Source organism: Oncorhynchus keta, chromosome 18 (assembly GCF_023373465.1).
Source record: "Oncorhynchus keta strain PuntledgeMale-10-30-2019 chromosome 18, Oket_V2, whole genome shotgun sequence".
NCBI classification, from domain to species: Eukaryota; Metazoa; Chordata; class Actinopteri; order Salmoniformes; family Salmonidae; genus Oncorhynchus; species Oncorhynchus keta.
Window position 1 is genome coordinate 45,995,274 of NC_068438.1, and position 24,624 is coordinate 46,019,897.

The following is a 24,624-nucleotide window of genomic DNA, read 5'->3' on the forward strand; positions in this document are numbered from 1 at the left end:
GAATAGATGGTCAGGGGAAATAGGACAGAATAGATGGTCAGGGGAAATAGGACAGAATAGATGGTCAGGGAAATAGGACAGAATAGACGGTCAGGGGAAATAGGACAGAATAGATGGTCAGGGGAAATAGGACAGAATAGATGGTCAGGGGAAATAGGACAGAATAGACGGTCAGGGGAAATAGGACAGAATAGATGGTCATGGGATATAGGACAGAATAGATGGTCAGGGGAAATAGGACAGAATAGATGGTCAGGGGAAATAGGACAGAATAGATGGTCATGGGATATAGGACAGAATAGATGGTCAGGGGAAATAGGACAGAATAGACGGTCAGGGGAAATAGGACAGAATAGATGGTCAGGGAAATAGGACAGAATAGACGGTCAGGGGAAATAGGACAGAATAGATGGTCAGGGAAATAGGACAGAATAGATGGTCAGGGGAAATAGGACAGAATAGATGGTCAGGGGAAATAGGACAGAATAGATAATAAACAGCGAGTTGCAGCAGTGTACAAAAATGGACGGGTCAATGTAAAATAGTCCGATGGCGATTTTATTAATTGTTACACAGTCTTATGGGGTAGAAGCTGTTGAGGAGCCTTTTGGTCCTAGACTTGGCGCTCTGGTACCGCTTGCCGTGCAGAGAAAACAGTCTATAACTTGAGTGACTGGGAGTCTCTGACAATTTTATGGACGTTCCTCTGACACCGCCTGTTACATAGGTTCTAGATGGCAGGAAGGTTGACCCCAGTGAAGTACCGGGCCATACGCACTACCCTCTGTAGTGTCTTACGGTCAGATGCCGAGCAGTTGTCATACCAGGCGGTGATGCAACCGGTCAGGATGCTCTCAATGGTGTAGCTGTAGAACCTTTTGAGGATCTGGGGACCCATGTCAAATCTTTTCAGTCTCCTGAGGTGGAAAAGGTTTTGTCGTGCCCTCTTCACAACTGTCTTGGCATGTTTGGACCATGGTAGTTCGTTGGTGATGTGGACACCAAGGAACTTGAAACTCTCGACCCGCTCCACTACAGCCCTGTTGATGTTAATGGGGGCCAGGACGGGACTAAGTACAGGAGGGAACTAAGTACACACCCCTGAGGGGCCCCAGTGTTAAGGATCAGCATGTTTTTGCCTACTCTTACCAATTGGGGGCATCAGGAAGTCCAGGATCCAGTTGCAGAGGTGTTTAGTCCATAATAGTTTTCAAGCCCGATGAGCGTCAGAGCCGGTGCAGTAGGATTCAATCTTAATCCTGTATTGACGCTTTGCTTGTTTGATGGTTCGTCTGAGGGCATAGCTGGATTTCTTATAAGCGTCTGGATTACTCTCCCTCTCCTTGAAAGCGGCAGCTCTAGCCTTTAGCTCGATGCAGATGTTACCTGTAATCCATGGCTTCTCTGTCACTGTGGGGACGACGTCATTGATGCACAAATTGATGAAGCCGATGACTGAGGCTAAATGACTTAAATGACTAATATAGATGCTATGACTAATATAGATGAGAACTCTCTTGGTCGATAGTGTGGTCTACAGCTTATCATAAGGTACTCCACCTCAAGCGAGCAATACCTTGACACTTCTTTAATATTAGACATCGCGCATCAGCTGTTACTGACAAATAGACACACACACCCCACCCCTCATCTTAACAGACGTAGCTTCTCTGTTCTGCTGGTGCATGGAAAATCCCACCAGCTCTATATTATCCGTATCGTCGTTCAGCCACGTCTCGGTGAAACATAAGATATTACAGTTTTTAATGTCCCGTTGGTAGGATAATCTTAATCGTAGGTCATCAATTTTATTTTCCAATGATTGCACGTTAGCAAGAAGAACGGATGGCAGTGGGAGTTTACTCGCTTGCCTACGGATTCTCAGAAGGCAGACCGATCTGCGTTTCCTTTTCCTGCGTCTTGTCTTCAAGCAAATGACGGGAATCTGGGCCTGTTCCAGTGAAAGTAGTGTATCTTTCTCATCGGACTCGTTAAAGGAAAAAGTTTCTTCCAGTCCGTGGTGAGTAATCGCTGTTCTGATGTCCAGAATTAGTTTTTGGTCATAAGAGACGGTAGCAGCAACATTATGTACAAAATAAGTTTTAAAAAATGAGTTACACAAAACGCAAAAAAACTAACAAAAATAGCACAATTGGTTGGGAGAAGTAAAACGTCAGCCAGGTTCTTCATAGCCATCTTAATACGACGCTACCCCTTTAAGCCAGAATAGATGGTCAGTGGAAATAGGACAGAATAGATGGACAGGGAGAGGAGGAAAAAGAAAATGAGGTCGCAATGAAGGGGAGGAGAGATGACCGACTGGGGAAATCACGTGTCCATGGGGCTCAGAGAGGGGTTAATGTGATCAAGGCTATATTCACACACGTCATACTGGGACGACACCTCAGCCTTGGAAGAAGATAATACGTGCACACAGCGTGACAGAAGTACTATGATTTGTATTAAAGGGCCAGTGCGTTCAAAAATGTGATTTCCTCTGTGTTTTTTTAAATATATATTCCACACTGAGGTTTGAATGAAACTGTGAAATTTTGAAAAACATGATAATGCAATTTTAGTGTAAGAGCTGTTTGAAAAGACCCCGTGAAATTACATCTTTTTTCCTGGGTTGGGTTTTTGGTTCGTAGACCAATAACAGAGTTTGTGCTCCTATCAGCTAATTACAGGTTACACATCCCTTACATTAGGATCCTCCAATTAGGCCCCTCACTCAGATCACTCCAACACAGAAATTCCATTTAGCTTAGAAGCCAATTTTGTTTATTTTTGACAATTTTAATTGAAAGCAGTTACAGTAAGGTAATTACTTCATTGTTACCCAGAAATCATTTGATATTGGGATTTAAAAAAATGCTGCATTGGTCCTTTTTAAAAAGCTGTGTAATATAATTTAGCAATGCAAGTCATTACTGTATTCTCTAGAATGATATTGTATTACTTTTTGTTTCTAAAGTAGGCCTATGACATATTGAGAATCTATATTTTTTTACATCTCAAAATAGGACGCTTCCCCTTTAAGACATACATTCCAAAATGATAGGGACCTGACTACATACAGCAGGTTAGCTAATACTAAGTCTAGGTGTGTTTGTGTAGCTATCTTTTAGCAGACTATTAACAGTAGCCAGCATATTGCTAGTATGTTCACTATTGAAGTTTTACTTTTGTAAATAACGTTCCCTATAAGAAATAAGCTTTGAGAGTAGAGTGATGGGCGCTTCATTTTGCTCTGGACAGCTAGCGTGTGCTGTGTTAAGGCATCTAATCATGTACCACTCAAAGTTGTGACTTGCGGGAGTGTGGTGTGGTGCTTGAACGAACGACCAATCATATGGCTTTAAATACAGCATGACTTTTCCATTTGTTGTAGTCAGTGATAGACTGCGACATAGCAGTTAAATGTTGAACTGGAACGCAGAAATGCGCTGATAAGTTACTGGCCCGGTCAGAGAAGTCACTGACGAGATCCACTGGCCCAACACGTGTTTTTACTGACCCCGGGCCAGCTGGTCCTCGTTAATGTCTGACCCCGCCTAGTGCTGTCGGATTTTTCTCCCACTATCCAACATCCTCCCCCTCCTCCCTCTTTCTTTTTCTGTGCCCTGATTTAAATGGTTTACAGTATATTAGGGAAAGTAAGTATATACGCTGGATAACCTGTATTAATATGTAAATAAACTGTAATAAGTATATAATCTGTAATAACCTGCATTAATAAGTATATAAACTGTATTAATATGTTTATAAGATGTAATAACCTGTATTAATAAGTGTTTGTATTCAATTGTGTGTTCTTTAAAAACATTTTTTAAATTCATTTTAGTCGGTTACCACGGAAACAGGGCTCGGTGCTGTATTGTACAACGGGTATTATTCTACAGTGGCTTCGCTCTTCCCCGTGAGTGTTTTTCCTCTCCTTCCTCTTCATCATCCTCCTCTCCCATCATTCTCTTTTTCTAAATCTCTCTCTCTCTCTCCCTGTCAGTCTGTTGTCCACCATCAGCCACCTGGTTTTGGATGAAATTCATGAGAGGAACCTTCACTCTGATGTTCTACTCATCATTGTCAAAGACCTGCTCCGAGTCCGACAGGACCTCAAGGTCATCCTCATGAGTGCCACGCTCAACGCTGAGAAGTTCTCCAAATACTTTAGTACGCAATGACAAACAGTGGGGATTCAGTGTGTTTCTGTCTTAGCAGTGGGGATTCAGTGTGTTTCTGTCTTAGCAGTGGGGATTCAGTGTGTTTCTGTCTTAGCAGTGGGGATTCAGTGTGTTTCTGTCGTAGCAGTGGGGATTCAGTGTGTTTCTGTCTTAGCAGTGGGGATTCAGTGTGTTTCTGTCGTAGCAGTGGGGATTCAGTGTGTTTCTGTCTTAGCAGTGGGGATTCAGTGTGTTTCTGTCGTAGCAGTGGGGATTCAGTGTGTTTCTGTCGTAGCAGTGGGGATTCAGTGTGTTTCTGTCGTAGCAGTGGGGATTCAGTGTGTTTCTGTCGTAGCAGTGGGGATTCAGTGTGTTTCTGTCGTAGCAGTGGGGATTCAGTGTGTTTCTGTCGTAGCAGTGGGGATTCAGTGTGTTTCTGTCGTAGCAGTGGGGATTCAGTGGAGTTTGGAAATTGGGAATGACCATTGAATAGAGTCGGTAAATTCCTCCCTCTGCCCCCTCCCTGTCTCTCTCCAGATAACTGTCCTATGATCCACATCCCCGGGATGACCTTCCCAGTGCAAGAGTTCCTACTGGAGGATGTGTTGGAGATGATTAGGTGAGTTCCTACTGGAGGATGTGTTGGAGATGATTAGGTGAGTTCCTACTGGAGGATGTGTTGGAGATGATTAGGTGAGAACCTACTGGAGGATGTGTTGGAGATGATTAGGTGAGAACCTACTGGAGGATGTTGGAGATGATTAGGTGAGTTCCTACTGGAGGATGTGTTGGAGATGATTAGGTGAGTTCCTACTGGAGGATGTGTTGGAGATGATTAGGTGAGAACCTACTGGAGGATGTTGGAGATGATTAGGTGAGTTCCTACTGGAGGATGTGTTGGAGATGATTAGGTGAGAACCTACTGGAGGATGTGTTGGAGATGATTAGGTGAGATCCTACTGGAGGATGTGTTGGAGATGATTAGGTGAGATCCTACTGGAGGATGTGTTGGAGATGATTAGGTGAGAACCTACTGGAGGATGTGTTGGAGATGATTAGGTGAGTTCCTACTGGAGGATGTGTTGGAGATGATTTTTAATTTTACCTTTATTTAACCAGGCAAGTCAGTTAAGAACATATTCTTATTTGCAATGACGGCCTGGGAACAGTGGGTTAACTGCCTGTTCAGGGGCAGAACGACAGATTTGTACCTTGTTAGCTCGGGGGTTTGAACTCGCAACCTTCCGGTTACAAGTCCAACGCTCTGCTCTAACCACTAGGCTACGCTGCCAGTAGGTGAGATCCTACTGGAGGAGGTGTTGGAGATGATTAGGTGAGAACCTACTGGAGGATGTGTTGGAGATGATTAGTTGAGATCCTACTGGAGGAGGTGTTGGAGATGATTAGGTGAGATCCTACTGGACACACTAGGATATATTCACTAGCCTAAAGGTATGAGGAAGATTAGCACCTTCTAATCTGGTAACTTTAGACTTTGGGCTGAACTGTGTGCTTGTGTTTGTGTGTCTGCCAGGTACCGTCCCCAGAAGAAGGAGCAGAGGCCCAGGTGGAAGAGAGGTTTCATGCAGGGTCAGAACTCCAGACCAGAGAAGGACCAGAAAGAGGCCGAGTACAAGGAGAGCTGGCCCTGCTACGCCCGCACACTACGAGACAAGTGAGTTACTGAGGGGGAGGGGGAGCTGGCCTTGCTAAGCCCACTCACTACGAGACAAGTGAGTTACTGAGGGGGAGGGGGAGCTGGCCTTGCTAAGCCCACACACTACGAGACAAGTGAGTTACTGAGGGGAGGGGGAGCTGGCCTTGCTAAACCCACACACCACAAGACAAGTGAGTTACTGAGGGGAGGGGAGCTGGCCTTGCTAAGCCCACATACTACGAGACAAGTGAGTTACTGAGGGGAGGGGGAGCTGGCCTTGCTAAACCCACACACCACAAGACAAGTGAGTTACTGAGGGGAGGGGGAGCTGGCCTTGCTAAGCCCACACACTACGAGACAAGTGAGTTACTGAGGGGAGGGGAGCTGGCTTTGCTAAGCCCCACACTACGAGACAAGTGAGTTACTGAGGGGGAGGGGGAGCTGGCCTTGCTAAGCCCACACACTACGAGACAAGTGAGTTACTGAGGGGAGGGGAGCTGGCCTTGCTAAGCCCACACACTACGAGACAAGTGAGTTACTGAGGGGAGGGGGGAGCTGGCCTTGCTAAGCCCACACACTACGAGACAAGTGAGTTACTGAGGGGAGGGGAGCTGGCCTTGCTAAGCCCACACACTACGAGACAAGTGAGTTACTGAGGGGAGGGGGAGCTGGCCTTGCTAAGCCCACACACTACGAGACAAGTGAGTTACTGAGGGGAGGGGGAGCTGGCCTTGCTAAGCCCACACACTACGAGACAAGTGAGTTACTGAGGGGAGGGGGAGCTGGCCTTGCTAAGCCCACACACTACGAGACAAGTGAGTTACTGAGGGGAGGGGGAGCTGGCCTTGCTAAGCCCACACACTACGAGACAAGTGAGTTACTGAGGGGAGGGGGAGCTGGCCTTGCTAAGCCCACACACTACGAGACAAGTGAGTTACTGAGGGGAGGGGGAGCTGGCCTTGCTAAGGCCACACACTACGAGACAAGTGAGTTACTGAGGGGAGGGGGAGCTGGCCTTGCTAAGCCCGCACACCACGAGACAAGTGAGTTACTGAGGGACAATGTCATCATGATTCTCCAGTTTTCATAAAGAGATTCAGTCTGACATGTCTAGCTGTCCTCTATATTACTCTGATTGAACAATGGTTGCTGAGAGGATTGCCAAAGCTGTCTAACAAATGAAAGAATCAATTTGATAAATGATTGTTATTTAGTGTTCTGCGTCATTGCTGATAGCATTACTGTCTGTCTTTGATTGGTCTGTATCTCTTCCTGTTTGTGTCTGTTCCTGTCTGTGATTGGGAACTCTGCGTGTCTGTCTCATTTTGATTGGCAGGTACTCTGACAGAACCATAGATGTGTTGGAGATGATGGACGATGATGATAAGATTGACCTTGAGCTCATCGTGCAGCTGATCAGACATATCGTGCTCAGCCAGGAAGTGAGTTTTAACTATCTTGGTGTGGTGCAGTCTAACCGCTATGGTTTTTGGGGGGACAGAACTTACTGATATATCTGCTGATATTCTGTTTTACAACAGGGAAATGGAAATTGTAATTTTCCCACACTGAATTCTCATATATTGCCATCCAAAAGAGCAATTGTCCAATAACTGCTTCAAGTGTTGATTTAATACATACAGTAGTGACCATAATGACACATCATGAGAATGGCAGCAAGTGTTCAGATCAGCATGAGATTAATTTTTATTGAATATTAGTTATCCGTGGAATTATCGGCCGATATAGTGTGAAAATGGCTAATATTATTGGTGAAACGATATATATCGGTCGGGCTCGAGTGTGGAGTCCCACCAGACGGCTATTTTGGTGTTGATGTAGTGAAATACATCATAAATCAGTGTAAAGTTCAATCAATAATTAACTCATATCTTTGTCCCATTGTGAATCTCCCCCCAAATCTGGCGTTTTCCCCATGTAGGTCCATTATCCAGGAGCAGTGTTTGATGCATGGAGAAAAAGGGCTGTGTAGTTGAAACATGGAGAGGAGAGTTTCTCTATACAGTAATAGAGGTTTGGGGTTAGAGGTCCGTATTAAATTCAGCAACCCTATCTCTGTCAGCTACCGTGACTCAGAAGGGAGCCAGCCGGCTCTGTAACATTGTCAGAGAACTGAGAGGAAAGCAGTAGATTGGCCATCACAGTGTTCTTAGTTGATGCTAGTGGCTGGCTGTCAGGGTTCTGACTGTGGTGATTGGTTAATTAAGTCATTTGCCTCTGTGATGGAGAGATTTGTCACTTCACCAAATATACAGCATCATACTTTGACTAAAATGATGACTTATTGACTTACATCGTTGTGCAATATAATGGGTAAACTCTGGCCATTGTCTTTCAGCTCGAAAAAGTGGACTTCTGCTGGTGTGGGAGTTTAAAGAAAACAACCCATTTACAATGACACCACATTCAGGAAGTGTTGATTTCTTTAGTGGGAAAACAATGGTGCAAAGCTAAATAAATATGAACACAAATTATCTATTTTTCCATGTTTCATTTTAGTCTATATGTCCCATTTATAAATGTTAACCCTGTTACGCAAAATAATAGAAAAAATTAACCAACTTTTTAAAAATAAACTCAGCAAAAAAAGAAACGCCCCTTTATCAGGACCCTGTCTTTCAAAGATCATTCGTTAAAATTAAAATAACTTCACAGATCTTCATTGTAAAGGCAATTAAGGTCACAGTTATGAAAACTTAGGGCACTAAAGAGGCCTTTCTACTGACTCTGAAAAACACCCAAAGAAAATTGCCCAGGGTCCCTGCTCATCTGCGTGAACGTGCCTTAGGCATGCTGCAAGGAGGCATGAGGACCGCAGATGTGGCCAGGGCAATAAATTGCAAGTCCGTACTTTGAGACACCTAAGACAGCGCTACAGAGAGACAGGACGGACAGCTGATCGTCCTCGCAGTGGCAGACCACGTGTAACAACACCTGCACAGGATCAGTACATCCGAACATCACACCTGCGGGACAGGTGCTGCCCGAGTTACACCAGGAAGGCACAATCCCTCCATCAGTGCTCAGACTGTCCGCAATAGGCTGAGAGAAGCTGGATTGAAGGCTTGTAGACCTGTTGTAAGGCAGGTCCTCACCAGATATCACCGACAACAACGTCGCCTATGGGCACAAACCCACCATCGCTGGACCAGACAGGACTGGCAAAAAGTGCTCTTCACTGACGAAATCGCGGTTTCGTCTCACCAGGGGTGATGGTCGGATTTGCCTGTACTCTGGAGTGGGATCGAGATGGAGGGTCCGTCATGGTCTGGGGGCGGTGTGTCACAGCATAATCGGACTGAGCTTGTTGTCATTGCAGGCAATCTCAACGATGTGCATTACAGGGAAGACATCCTCCTCCCTCATGTGGTACCCTTCCTGCAGGCTCATCCTGACATGAACCTCCAGCATGACAATGCCACCAGCCATACTGCTCGTTCTGTGCGTGATTTCCTGCAAGACAGGAATGTCAGTGTTCTGTCATGGCCAGCGAAGAGCCCGGAGCTCAATCCCATTGAGCACGTCTGGAACCTGTTGGATCAGAGGGTGAGGGCTAGGACCATTCCCCCCAGAAATGTCTGGGAACTTGCAGGTGCCTTGGTGGAAGAGTGGGGTAACATCTCACAGCGCAAACTGGCAAATCTGGTGCAGTCCATGAGGAGGAGATGCACTGCAGTACTTAATGCAGCTGGTGGCCACACCAGATACTGACTGTTACTTTTGATTTTGCCCCCCCCTTTGTTCAGGGACAAATTATTCAATTTCTGTTAGTCACATGTCTGTCGAACTTGTTCAGTTTATGTCTCAGTTGTTGAATCTTGTTATGTTCATACAAATATTTACACACAAAATTAAAATAAATGCAGTTGACAGTGCGAGGACGTTTATTTTTTTGCTGAGTTTATATACACTACTGTTCAAAAGTTTGGGGTCACTTAGAAATGTCCTTGTTTTTCATGAAAACATACATGAAATGAGATGCAAAATGAATAGGAAATAGTCGTTGACAAGGTTGTAAATAACTATTTTTTTAAATTGAAATAATAATTTTCTCCTTTAAACTTTGCCTTTGTCAAAGAATCCTCCATTTGCAGCAATTTTTGCCTTGCAGACCTTTGGCATTCTAGTCATCAATTTGTTGAGGTAATCTGAAGAGAGTTCACCCCATGCTTCCTGAAGCACATCCCACAAGTTGGATTGTCTTGATGGGCACTTCTTATGTACCATACGGTCAAGCTGCTCCCACAACGGCTCAATAGGGTTGAGATCTGGTGACTGTGCTGGACATTATAGACAGAATACCAGCTGACTGCTTCTTCCCTAAATAGTTATTGGATAGATTGGAGCCGTGCTTTGGGTCATTGTCCTGTTGTAGGAGGAAATTTGCTCTAATTAAGCGCCGTCCACAGGGTATGGCATGGCTTTGCAAAATGGAGTGATAGCCTTCCTTGTTCAAGATCCCTTTTACCCTGTACAAATCTCCCACTTCACCACCACCAAAGCACCCCCAGACCATCTCCTTTTACCTTGTACAAATCTCCCACTTCCCCACCACCAAAGGACCCCCAGACCATCTCCTTTTACCCTGTGCAAATCTCCCACTTTACCACCACCAAAGCACCCCCAGACCAGCACCCCCAGACCATCACATTGTCTCCACCATGATTGACAGATGGCGTCAAGCACTCCTTCAGCATCTTTTCATTTTTTCTGTGTCTCAGGAGTGTTCTTCTTTGTGATCTGAACACCTCAAACTTAGATTCCTCTGTCAATAACACCTTTTTCCAATCTTCCTCTGTCCAGTGTCCGTGTTATTTTGCCAATCTTAATCTTTTATTTTTAATTGGCTAGTCTGAAATATGGCTTTTTCTTTGCAACTCTGCCTAGAAGGCCAGCATCCCGGAGGCTCCTCTTCACTGACTTTGAGACTGGTGTCAGAGAAATTAGTAACTGAAGTCACTTGCATTATTTATCATAAATTAATGTGAAAGTACCAAGTTTTGCCCACCGGATGTTGCTGTTCTTGATTTATTTTATAACATTTTTCTGGTCTGTTGTGTTTTATTACACGGATCACAACATTTTCTTTGCAACTTTGGGTAGACAACTAATAGCTTTTCCTCATTCAAATGTTGTGCTGGGATTGGCATAGCAGCTCTGTGGGTAGCCTTTTACCATTGTTGGGAAGAATTATGATCCAAATCCAATGTTAGATACTATATTTATTAATGATTATATGAATCCTGTAAATTAAAATGGCCAATTTTGCAATCAAATGAAATGTGATCTAATGAAATGTCAACAGAATGTTTCATGGAATTCTAATCTGGAATTCTAATCTGGAATTCTAATCTGGTTCTAACTATAGAAACGTATCGGAACAATCTGAGACGGTGGGTGTCATAGCTTGCTGAAATGACGAGGACTGACCCCTCAATCCTCTCCAGTCAGGCTCAGCTATCAGATTCTGTTCATGAATGGCAAAAGTCCTCTTTGTAAATCATAATAATGGACTACTATTCATGAATTCAACAGGATTGTAATGACATCGCCCCCAACCCTGATGCTAACACGACTACCCAAGATGAAAACCAACTAAGCTAACTACCTAAGTACGGTACACTTTTAGGCTGTGTTTACACAGGCAGCCCTATTCTGATTTTATGCCCAATTGTTGTCTGATCTGATTGGTCAAAAGACCAATTAGTGGAAAAATATCAGAATTGCACTGCCTGTGTAAACACAGGCTTAGGCCACCATTGAAGCTAAACAAATGCTAACACGGCCACTATTCTCCTCTGAACCTCATTAAGCAGGTTAGTGTGGATTGTGGTTAGCTCGGTTTTGTCTCTGGGTTTTTAGGTGTGACTTTCTGTTCCCTTTTGAGTAAATTAGGCTTTTATTTATTCATTCCAAATCCACAAAACAGGCCCTTATTTTGTGTAATGACTTAATTTGAGAGAGAGAGAGGCAGAGAGAGGCTGGCTTGGCTGAGATGACAGAAAGTGGGAATGTTAATCAAAATTGTAGAATTCAGGTTCCTGTTTGTTTGTTTTTGTTTCTGCCTGTAATGGAAAAGCTTTGATGTGTATGTTGCCTGAGCGTGTCCTGATGTGTGTTCCAGGAAGGAGCCATCTTGGTGTTCCTGCCAGGTTGGGACAACATCAGTGGCCTCAATGACCTCCTCATGGCTCAGCAGATGTTCAAATCAGGTATGTGTGTGTATACCTACCTACCTACCTTAACTACCTTATCTACCTACCTTATCTACCTTATCTATCTACCTACCTAATCTACCTACCTTATCTACCTACCTACCTAACTACCTAACTACCTACCTACCTACCTACTTTATCTACCTACCTACCTACCTACCTACCTACCTACCTACCTACCTACCTACCACCTACCTACCTTACCTACCTACCTACCTACCTTATCCTACTTTATCTACCTACCTACCTTATCTGCCTACCTACCTACCTACCTACCTACCTACCTACCTTATCTACCTTATCTACCTTATCTACTTATCTACCTTATCCTACTTTATCTACCTACCTACCTTATCTACCTACCTACCTACCTACCTACCTACCTACCACCTACCTACCTACCTACCTACCACCTACCTACCTTCCTACCTACCTACCTACCTTATCTACCTTATCCTACTTTATCTACCTACCTACCTTATCTACCTACCTACCTACCTACCTACCTACCTACCTATCTACCTACCTACCTTATCTACCTTATCTACCTTGTCTACCTACCTATCTACCTTGTCTACCTACCTACCTTATCTACCTTAACCTACTTTGTCTACCTACCTACCTACCTACCTACCTACCTACCTACCTACCTACCTACCTACCTTGTCTACCTACCTACCTACCTTGTCTACCTACCTACCTTGTCTACCTACCTACCTTGTCCTACTTTATCTACCTACCTACCTATCTACCTACCTTATCCTACTTTATCTACCTACCTACCTACCTACCTACCTACCTACCTACCTACCTTATCTACCTTATCCTACTTTATCTACCTACCTACCTAATCTACCTTGTGTACCTTATCTATCTTCCTTCCTATATACACACACACTCTGTGTCTGACCTTGTGTTTCAGATGGGTTTGTGATCATTCCTCTGCACTCCCTGATGCCTACTGTCACCCAGACCTCGGTGAGCATGGTCTCAGAAACTCTCCTTTCACCCAGAACAAAACATGAATAACTCAGGGGGTGGGTGATGCTGTCTGTTCTGACTGGTCTCCCTCTTCAGGTGTTCAAAAGGCCCCCTCCAGGAGTCAGGAAGATTGTCATTGCCACCAATATCGCTGAGACCAGGTAGGTTTATATTTGTGTATTTTTGTTAGTGTATCAGCCTTGTGTCTTTTCCCAACCCCATACAGTGTGTGTGTCTACACTTTTTTTGTTCAGAAACTTCCTACTATTATCACAGACACGGATTGTTTATATATATATATATATATATATATATTTGAGATTCTTCAAAGTAGCCACCCTTTGCCTTGATGACAGCTTTGCACACAGCTTCATGAGGTAGTCACCTGGAATACATCGAACCAGCTAAGCATCAGTATAGAGACAAAGTAGAGTCGCAATTCAACGGCTCAGACACGAGACGTATGTGACAGGGTCTACAGTCAATCACGGATTACAAAAAGAAAACCAGGCCCGTCGCGGACACCGATGTATTGCTCCCAGACCAACTAAATAACTTCTTTGCTCGCTTTGAGGACAATACAGTGCCACTAACGCGGCCCACTACCAAAACCTGCGGGCTCTCCTTCACCGCAGCCAATGCGCATAAAACATTTAAACGTGTTAAACCTCGCAAGGCTGTTGGCTCAGATGGCATCCCTAGTCGTGTCCTCCATGCATGCGCAGACCAGCTGGCTGGTGTGTTTACGGACATATTCAATCAATCTCAGTCTGCTGTTCCCACATGATTCTAGGGGGCTACAATTGTTCCCGTTCCCAAGAAAGCTAAGGTAACTGAGCTAAATTACTATCGCCCCATAGCACTCACTTCCGTCATCATGAAGTGCTTTGAGAGACTAGTCAAGGATCATATCACCTCCAGCCTACCTGACAGCCTAGACCCACTCCAATTTGCTTACCACCCCAATAGGTCCACAGACTACGCAATCGCAATCACACTGCCCTAACCCATCTGGACAAGAGGAATACCTATGTAAGAATGCTGTTCATCGATGACAGCTCAGCATTTAACACCATAGTACCCTCCAAACTTGTCATTAAGCTCGAGACCCTGGGTCTCAACCCTGTCCTGTGCCACTGGGTCCTGGACTTTCTGACGGGCCGCCCCCAGGTGGTGAGGGTAGGAAACAACATCTCCACCCCGCTGATCCGCAACACTGGGGCCCCACAAGGGTGCATTCTCAGCCCTCTCCTGTACTCCCTGTTCACCCATGTCTGCGTAGCCATGCATGCCTCCAACTCAATCATCAAGTTTGCAGACGACACTACAGTGGTTGGCTTGATTACCAACAACGACAAGATGGCCTACAGGGAGGAGGTGAGGGCCCTCGGAGTGTGGTGTCCGGAAAATAACCTCACACTCAACGTCATCAAAACAAAGGAGATGATCGTGGACTTCAGGAAACAGCAGAAGGAGCACCCCGCTTAGCACCTCGCTATCCACATCGACGGGACAGTAGTTGAGAAGGTGGCGAGTTTTAAGTTCATTGGCGTACACATCACGGACAAACTGAAATGGACCACCCACACAGACAGCGTGGTGAAGAAGGCGCAACATCGCCTCTCCAACCTCAGGAGGCTGAAAAAATGTGGCTTCTCACCTAAAACACTCAAACTTTTACAGATGCACAATTGAGAGCATCCTGTCGGGCTGTATGACCGCCTGGTACAGCAACTGTTCCGCCCACAACCGTAAGGTAGTGAGGTCTGCATAACGCATCAAACTACCTGCCCTCCAGGACACCTACAGCACCCGATGTCACAGGAAGGCCAAAAAGATCATCAAGGACATCAACCACCCGAGCCACTGCCTGTTCACCCTGAGGTCAGTACAGGTGCATCGAAGCTGGAACCGAGAGACTGAAAAACAGCTTCTATCTCAAGGCCATCAGACTGTTAAACAGACATCACTAACATTGAGTGGCTGCTGCCAACATACTGACTCAACTACAGCCACTTTAATAATTACAAATTGGATGTAATTTATCACTAGTCACTTTAAAAATGTCACTTTATATAATGTTTACATACCCTACATTACTCATCTCATATGTATATACTGCACTCTACACCCTCTACTGCATCTTGCCTATGCAGTTCGGCCATCGCTCATCCATATATTTATATGTACATATTCTTATTCATTCCTTTACACTTGTGTGTATAAGGTAGTTGTTGTGAAATTGTTAGATTACTTGTTAGATATTACTGCACGGTCGGGAACTAGAAGCACAAGCATTTCGCTACACTCACATTAACATCTGCTAACCATGTGTATGTGACAAATAAAATTTGATTTGAGTTCAATTGAAAGGTGTGCCTCGTTAAAAGTTAATTTGTGGAATTTCTTTCCTTCTTAATGCGTTTGAGCCAATCAGTTGTGTTGTGACAAGGTAGGGGTGATATACAGAAGGTATCCCTATTTGGTAAAAGACCAAGTCCATATTATGGCAAGAACAGCTCAAATAAGCAAAGAGAAACATTCCATCATTACTTTAAAACATGAAGGTCGTTGTTTCCACGTCATTCCAATAAAATGAAGTTGAACCAATGTGGAAGTATATGTTCCAACAACGAGCTGCAGTTTTGGAATAATGGCATCCTGTCTATTTCACACAATTTGTATTTTATTTTTTATTTTACCTTTATTTAACCAGGCAAGTCAGTTAAGAATAAATTCTTATTTTCAATGACGGCCTAGGAACAGTGGGTTAACTGCCTGTTTAGGGGCAGAACGACAGATTTGTACCTTGTCAGCTCAGGGATTTGAACTTGCAACCTTCCGGTTACGAGTCCAACGCTCTAACCTAACCGGCTACCCTGCCGCCCCACATTGGCACTAGCAGTTCACACAGTAGCCGATCGAGTCGTTTAGCCTTGGCTATAACCCCATCAAATGAAAGAGCATGTTTTCATCAGAACCATTGAACATAGACTTACTCACCAAACTGGAATCCATGCAATGTTAAATGTGTTGAGCACATTTAGAACATTCCAAAGAACAAGCAGAAAAAAACTAATTATATATCGAAAAGAACACCGATATTGGTTTGTAACCCAGATTTTTAAAAATTAATTTCAACTGTCCAAATTGAGACCGGTTTCAAATCATCTGTGTGAACAACTGTTTCAAGATGTGAAATGTGCATTTTTTTTACATTTATTTTGAAAAATATTCTGTTATATTACATCCTCTTTTTTTTTACTATTAAAACAGCTGTCTTGACTGTGATAAGGGCTCGCAAAATAACAGTATTTTGTCTGCTAAATGAACACAACAAGGCTACACCATTACACAGCCATGCGCTTCTACAAGCACCACTGCTGAGGTTACTGCCCTGTTGGAAAGATTTGGTTTCACAATATAATATAACCAGTTGATGTAATGGTTTCAATAAATTCATCTTAAATGGCCCTTTTTATATAGACTATACCGTATGAATATATAGTATATGGGGCTATTTATGATTTGTTATCTGTCATGGTAATGATAAATTAGGCATTGTTGTGCACAGTCGGTGTATAGATAAATGCACTCATTTATTTCCAGTACGGGCCTTGTGTTCTAAATATATATATTTTCATTTGAGTGCTTAAATGAGAACTCGGGAAACAGTCAAAACATTTCAAATGCTCATCCCGAGCCAGGGCGACAGCCTGTTTGAATAAATTCACTTTTAATGAATTCAGGAACCGACTGAACAGGCGAGACAAACTTTACTGACCTCACTACTGCTGCTCTCTGAACAGTAGGATACATTCAGACACCGTATTTATTTATACATGTGGTTCAAAGAGTTAGAGAGGCAGCAAATGAGTGTGTATGCGTGGAGTTTTGATTTTCTTTTCAAAGTGCAGACTCATCAGTGTCAATCAGGCTGCCTTGGTTGTCTTAATAAAGTCCCCTTTCACTCTCTCTCTCTCCTCGTCTCTCTCTGTCTCTCCTCTTCTCTCTTCTCTCCTCTCTCCTCTTCTCTCTTCTCTCCTCTCTCCTCTCTCCTCTCTCTCTCTCCTCTCCTCTCCTCTCTCTCTCTCTCCTCCTCTCTCCTCTCTCAGTATTACCATAGATGATGTGGTGTTTGTGATAGATGGGGGAAAGATTAAGGAGACTCACTTTGACACTCAGAACAACATCAGCACTATGACTGCAGAGTGGGTCAGCCTGGCCAATGCCAAACAGAGAAGAGGACGCGCTGGCAGGTCAGTCTGGGTGTCTCTCTCCCTCTCTTCTTAGTCTCTCTCCCTCTCTTCTTAGTCTCTCTCCCTCTCTTCTTAGTCTCGCTCCCTCTCTTCTTAGTCTCGCTCTCTCTCTTCTTAGTCTCGCTCCCTCTCTTCTTAGTCTCGCTCCCTCTCTTCTTAGTCTCGCTCCCTCTCTTCTTAGTCTCGCTCCCTCTCTTCTTAGTCTCGCTCCCTCTCTTCTTAGTCTCGCTCCCTCTCTTCTTAGTCTCGCTCCCTCTCTTCTCTTAGTCTCTCTCCCTCTCTTCTCTTAGTCTCTCTCCCGCTCTTCTCGTAGTCTCTCTCCCTCTCTCACCCCTCTGCCTCTCCTATATTTCTCCCTAAATTTGTTTCTGTGTTGATGAGTGCAGCTTGGTTAACTCTGCCTGTCTACTCCGTACGGGCCCTATAAGGGCAATACTAACTGTGCGTTTTCAGAGTGAGCCAGGACACAGTTAGTGCTCCACTAGTCTGGTCTAGTTGTGGCAGCTACAGTGTGACTCTGCTCAAAGCCAAACACTTTAATACAATTAATGCTCAAACACTTTAATACAATTCTCTGTCATAAGGGCTACATAACACTGCCAGAATAATCACATGAGCTAAGTGTGTGTGTGTGTGTGTGTGTGTGTGTGTGTGTGTGTGTGTGTGTGTGTGTGTGTGTGTGTGTGTGTGTGTGTGTGTGTGTGTGTGTGTGTGTGTGTGTGTGTGTGTGTGTGTGTGTGTGTGTGTGTGTGTGTGTGTGTGTGTGTGTGTGTGTGTGCGTGCGCTGGCAGGGTGTGTCCAGGGAAGTGTTATCACCTGTATAATGGCCTGAGGGCCAGTCTTCTGGATGCCTACCAGCTGCCTGAGATCATGCGCACACCATTGGAGGAACTGTGTCTGCAGATCAAGGTAATGTGTGGATCTCTGGTGTGACGGTCAAATACACAATAATTTGTCACATGCTTGGTAAACAACAGCCGTAGACTTAACAGTGAAATGTTTACTGGTCTTTTTCCATCAATGCAGAGTTAAAGATACAGATAGAAATAGTAACAAGGAATAAATAGCCAATGAATAACACTAGTAAAGATAACATGGCTTAAATACAGGAAGTAGAAAATAACATGGCTTATATACAGGAAGTAGAAAATAACATGGCTTATATACAGGAAGTAGAAAATAACATGGCTTATATACAGGAAGTAGAAAATAACATGGCTTATATACAGGAAGTAGAAAATAACATGGCTTAAATACAGGAAGTAGAAAATAACATGGCTTAAATACAGGAAGTAGAAAATAACATGGCTTAAATACAGGAAGTAGAAAATAACATGCTACAGCTAAATACAGGAAGTAGAAAATAACATGGCTTATATACAGGAAGTAGAAAATAACATGGCTTAAATACAGGAAGTAGAAAATAACATGGCTTAAATACAGGAAGTAGAAAATAACATGGCTTAAATACAGGAAGTAGAAAATAACATGGCTTAAATACAGGAAGTAGAAAATAACATGGCTTAAATACAGGAAGTAGAAAATAACATGGCTTAAATACAGGAAGTAGAAAATAACATGGCTTAAATACAGGAAGTAGAAAATAACATGGCTTAAATACAGGAAGTAGAAAATAACATTGGCTTATATACAGGAAGTAGAAAATAACATTGGCTTATATACAGGAAGTAGAAAATAACATTGGCTTATATACAGGAAGTAGAAAATAACATTGGCTTATATACAGGAAGTAGAAAATAACATGGCTTCAGAAGTTTTCATAATTGCCTACCGTCTGTACACTGTTAGTGTCTTAACGACCGTTCCACAGGAGCATGTTCATTAGTAGTTTATTTTTCATTGAACAAGCAATGAAGATCTGTGAATTTTTCAGGGATTTTTTTAAACAATTTATCTTTGAAAGACAGGGTCCTGAAAAAGGGATGTTTCTTTTTTGGCAAGTTTAGTAGTTTACAGGAGAATAATAAACAACTGTGGTGCACATTGGTGTTATAAACATCTTTCTATTTATTGTTATCACGTCAATTCATGAAATGTATTGCTATATGGATAATTGTCCTTATCGCCCAGCTCTAACACACACACACTAATGTACTGGATCTAAAGGAAACAGTGACATAGTGCAGCCTTGCTGAATCTGCTAGTGAAGAGTTGACTCACTGCTCTCTGTGTCCAGATGGATTTTCTGGTCTAACGTTTAGACAGGTCTCTTTCCCATTTTGTTTCTGATCAAGTCAAGCTGTTGACTTTTCCCTAAGTAGTTTTTAATGTAGTTTGTCTAACTCTCTCTCCCCACTCCTTCTAGATCCTCAAGCTGGGTCAAATAGCAGAGTTCCTGAGGAAAGCTCTGGACCCTCCCACAGAGGAGGCTGTCACTCTGGCCATCACACACCTGATGGACCTCAATGCTCTGGACCGCTCAGAGGCTCTGACCCCATTAGGGTTCCACCTGGCCAGGCTGCCTGTAGAGCCTCACATCGGGAAGCTGATCCTGTTTGGTGCTCTGCTGGGCTGTTTGGACCCTGTCCTCACTATCGCTGCCTCTCTCAGCTTCAAGGACCCCTTCTTCATACCAATGGTAATCATACGCGTGATCGCAGGCGCACACACTCACATACATTTTAGGTACTCAAATCTCTCTCTCTCTCAGGGTAAGGAGAAGATGGCAGACTTTAGGAGAAGAACTCTGTCCAGAGACTCAAAGAGTGACCACCTCACCATCATCTATGCCTTCACAGTAAGATCCTCTTTTCCCTCCTCCATCATTAGAGGTCTCTCCCATCTCCTCAATGGAATAATATCAAGGGTTCATTCTGTTTAAAGAATTGCTAGACTTGACTGTGTGTTAATCTGTCAGGGCTGGGAGGAAGCTAAGCGACGCGGCTACAAGTTTGAACGAGAGTTCTGCTGGGACAACTTCCTGTCAGCCAATACACTCCAGGTGATTCTCATGGTCCACCAATCAGATATCACGCTCCACCATTGCGATGCAGCCTTGGCTTCATATCGAGATTAGTATCTAACCTGTCTTGTGTGTTTGTCTGTATGTAGATGCTGCACAACATGAAGGGTCAGTTTGCCGAGCACCTGTTGGGGGCTGGCTTCACCAGCAGCAAGAACCCACAAGACCCTGAATCTAACACCAACTCAGGTGAACTGGTTGGATATATTTTTCTACAATTTGCTAGTCTCTCTCACTCCTCTCTCGCTTTCCACATCTTACTCTCCATCTCTCACACTTTTCTCTCGCTCCTCTCTCTCTCTCCTCTCTCTCTCGCTCCTCTCTCTCTTTCCATGTCTCACTCTCTCTCTCGCTCCTCTCTCTTTCCATGTCTCACTCTCTCTCTCGCTCCTCTCTCTTTCCATGTCTCACTCTCTCTCCCTCTCTCTGTGTGTCTCTCCCTCAGATAATGAGAAGCTGATCAAGGCAGTGATAGTGGCAGGTCTCTACCCCAAAGTGGCCATGATCAAACCCAGCGGCAGCAAGAAGAGACCGTGAGTCAGCCTGGACCTACAGTAGCATATAGATATACATACAGTTGAAGTCGGAAGTTTACATACACTTAGGTTGGAGTCATTAAAACTTGTTTTTCAACCTAAGGGCTGCTCTTACGCACGACGCAACACGGTAAGAATTTAATGTTTGTAAAAAAAATAATAATAATCGAATCTGAAAACCGTGGTTATTTAAAAAAAAAAAATTATCAAACCAAAACTGAACCGAAAGCACTAATCGCTCGGCACTTAGTACAGACAGAGGGGACACCCCAGATTCTGCAGAGGAAGTACAATTCACTCAGACCTGAAACGTACTCTTTGTCAACTTCCTGTTGATTTATACCTGAGAAGCCCCCCCAAGCCCAGGATGGATGGCAGACCATACGCCCTAAACCCATTCCAGCCAGACCGATGCATCAATAACTCATAATAATAACTCATCATAACACTTGGCAGACAGCTGCAGAATACACCTTCGATCAAGCCTTGGAGCAGTGCACAGATATGGTTTAAAAACAGTTGTATTAAGATTCAAACTTTGGCCAAATATCAATAGTCGTAAAACTTGATTATGTTGCTATGGACAATATCACACACATCTGTCTGTAAAGGATGTACACACACACACACACACACACACACACACACACACACACACACACACACACACACACACACACACACACACACACACACACACACACACACACACACACACACACACACACACACCTGTCTGTAAAGGATACACACACACACACACATATATGTCTGTAAAGGATACACACACACACACACACTAATGCCCCCCTCCCCACCTCTCTTCTCCAGGGTGAGGGTGTATACCAAAACCGATGGGAAGGTGTGTATTCACCCCAAGTCAGTGAATGCTGAGGAGACCCAGTTTAACTACACATGGCTCATCTATCACCTCAAGATGAGGACCAGCAGTGTGAGTATACAGTACAGCATACTGTGACGACCCTGAATTTGTCTGTATGTTCTCTGGTAGGCACAACCTACCTGGCACCCCTACAAACAACAACCTCAAGTTAAAACTGTGACAGAAAATGGCACCCCAGATGGGACCTTTTTCAACATATCATACCTGTCAATAGGAATACACAGGATCATTCTGACCATCGAGCCTCCATATCATACCTGTCAATAGGAATACACAGGATCATTCTGACCATCGAGCCTCCATATCATACCTGTCAATAGGAATACACAGGATCATTCTGACCATCGAGCCTCCATATCATACCTGTCAATAGGAATACACAGGATCATTCTGACCATCGAGCCTCCATATCATACCTGTCAATAGGAATACACAGGATCATTTTTACCATCGAGCCTCCATATCATACCTGTCAATAGGAATACACAGGATCATTCTGACCATCGAGCCTCCATATCATACCTGTCAATAGGAATACACAGGATCATTTTGACCATCGAGCCTCCCTATCATACCTGTCAATAGGAATACACAGGATCATTCTGACCATCGAGCCTCCATATCATACCTGTCAATAGGAATACACAGGATCATTTTGACCATCGAGCCTCCATATCATACCTGTCAATAGGAATACACAGGATCATTTTGACCATCGAGCCTCCATATCATACCTGTCAATAGGAATACACAGGATCTGACAATACAAATCATAATGTGAATGGAGATAATGGAGTTGATTTGGGCCAGAGCCCTGGGAATCTGAATGCTCGGGTCTGGGCCACAAGAGGTCTAACCAGTTACTCACTTATTGACATGGATCTGTGTGGAAGTACTGAGCTAGCCCTCCCTCTGACACCCAACCTTCCTCCATTATTCTGGTTTATCTCCAGAGGTTGTAGTCTTACGACTTCAAGGTGACATCCTTGATATTCGTCGGACTCAACAACATCTCCAAACTCTAATCCACCATGAATTCAAATGTCTGAGTGAAGAGCAACAACAGAGCGCAATGGACCTGGAAGACGGGATATTACTGGTGCCATGGACAGGCAGTTTGACTACCAACGAAACCAGCTCACTGCCAGTGGTGCCTGTAACATCACCAATGACGTTAATTCTATTTTTTCTCCCCTGGTTAACACTGTAGACCACTTGCAGACAGAGCTCTCTAAATGTCGTAAAATGTTGGATGACGTGTCTGTTGACATGACCTCCATTAGGCACAATTCTTTGCACAGAGCTTCTCTGGTGTCCACTTCTGTTCAGACCACCGAGGGCCAAGCTGGCACCTCAGAACAGCCAAGACAAGGCCATGCTGCAGCCACCCCCTGCAGGATGCGATCCACCATGCATCCTGGTGTTTATTTTCATTGTCTGATAACTCCCTCACCGTCTACTTCCTCAATCCTTCCTATCTCTTTTGTTCATGGTGATGTGAGTAGACGTCATGCGGGGGTGATGCCCATTAACTTCACTAGTGTAGGGGGCACTATTTTCACTTCCGGATGAAAAGCGTGCCCAAAGTAAACTGCCTGCTACTCAGGCCCAGAAGATAGGATATGCACATAATTTGGATAGATTATATAGATTTGGATAGAAAACATTCTAAAGTTTCCAAAACTGTTAAAATAATGTCTGTGAGGATAACAGAATGGATTTGGCAGGCAAAAAACCTGAGAAAAATCCATCCAGGAAGTGGAATTTATTTGTTTCTAGTTTTCTATCGAATGCCATTACAGTATCCATTGATTTAGGATTCAAATTGCACTTCCTATGGCTTCCACTAGTCTTTAGAAATGGTTTCAGGCTTGTATTCTGAAAAAATGAGGGAGTAAGACCACTCTGAATGACTGGACCCTACAGTGTCCCAGAGTTTTTTCATGCGCACAACTGAAAGCGCGCCTTTCTTGTTTACCATTTATATTGACGACGTTATCGTCCGGTTTAAATATTATAGATTATTTAGGCTAAAAACATCTTGAGGATTGATTATAAACATTGTTTGACATGTTTCTATGAACTTTACGGATACTATTTGGATTTTTCGTCTGCCTGTTGTGACTGTGGTTTACTGAACAAAACTGAGGTTTTTGGATATAAAAGGGACTTTATCGAACAAAACAAACAATTATTGAGTAAATGGGAGTCTTGTAAGTGCAACCATATGAAGATCATCATTGGTAAGTGATTAATTGTATTGCTATTTCTGACTTGTGTAACTCTTCTACTTGGCTGGTAACTGTTTGTAATGATTTGTCTGCTGGGCGCTGTTCTCAGATAATCGCATGGTATGCTTTCGCCGTAGAGCCTTTTTGAAATCTGACACCGTAGTTGGATTAACAAGAAGTTAATCTTTAAACCGATGTATAGCACTTGTATGTTTTATGAATTTTTATATAATGAGTATTTCTGTTTTTGAATTTGGTGCTCTGCAATTTCACTAGATGTTGGCCAGGTGGGACGCTAGCGTACCCTAGTGAGGTTAAATAGCAATTTCCCACCTCTTGCCCTCAATCCCCTGGCTGACGAAGAACTCCTTGACACATTAAGGAATGTGTTGCATGCGACAGCTCGAGACTGGTGGGATATGGCATGTCTCACCACTACATCCTGGGCTGACTTTGAGGCCATCTTTTCATCTGCATTTCTGTCTGAGGACAACACAGATGAGCTGGCAGACAGAGTCAGGAATCAAGTGCAGAGAGAGAGTATCTGTGACTTTGCATACGGTCACCACTCCCTGTGCAGATGGTGGAAACCTGGCATTAAAGAGTAAGAGGTCATTAAGTTGATCTTGAAGAACATCAACCCTCTACTAGCCAGTCAACTCCGAGAAAGAGTC

The 24,624-nt window shown here is 43.8% G+C and overlaps 1 protein-coding gene across 2 annotated transcripts in view; it reads left to right on the forward strand.

Moving 5' to 3' along the window:
- Window positions 1-24,624, forward strand: part of dhx36 (DEAH (Asp-Glu-Ala-His) box polypeptide 36) — a 54,754-nt gene that overhangs the window by 20,435 nt on the left and 9,695 nt on the right. For both annotated transcript variants that reach the window (XM_052468540.1, XM_052468539.1), the window contains exons 8-23: window positions 3,845-3,919; window positions 4,007-4,173; window positions 4,701-4,782; window positions 5,698-5,838; window positions 7,157-7,262; window positions 11,966-12,053; window positions 12,979-13,034; window positions 13,134-13,198; window positions 17,153-17,296; window positions 18,088-18,205; window positions 19,623-19,895; window positions 19,968-20,054; window positions 20,175-20,258; window positions 20,369-20,468; window positions 20,725-20,812; window positions 21,647-21,767. In XM_052468540.1, coding sequence (XP_052324500.1) covers window positions 3,845-3,919; window positions 4,007-4,173; window positions 4,701-4,782; window positions 5,698-5,838; window positions 7,157-7,262; window positions 11,966-12,053; window positions 12,979-13,034; window positions 13,134-13,198; window positions 17,153-17,296; window positions 18,088-18,205; window positions 19,623-19,895; window positions 19,968-20,054; window positions 20,175-20,258; window positions 20,369-20,468; window positions 20,725-20,812; window positions 21,647-21,767 — 1,795 coding nt within the window. The remainder of the gene's footprint in view (window positions 1-3,844; window positions 3,920-4,006; window positions 4,174-4,700; window positions 4,783-5,697; window positions 5,839-7,156; window positions 7,263-11,965; window positions 12,054-12,978; window positions 13,035-13,133; window positions 13,199-17,152; window positions 17,297-18,087; window positions 18,206-19,622; window positions 19,896-19,967; window positions 20,055-20,174; window positions 20,259-20,368; window positions 20,469-20,724; window positions 20,813-21,646; window positions 21,768-24,624) is intronic.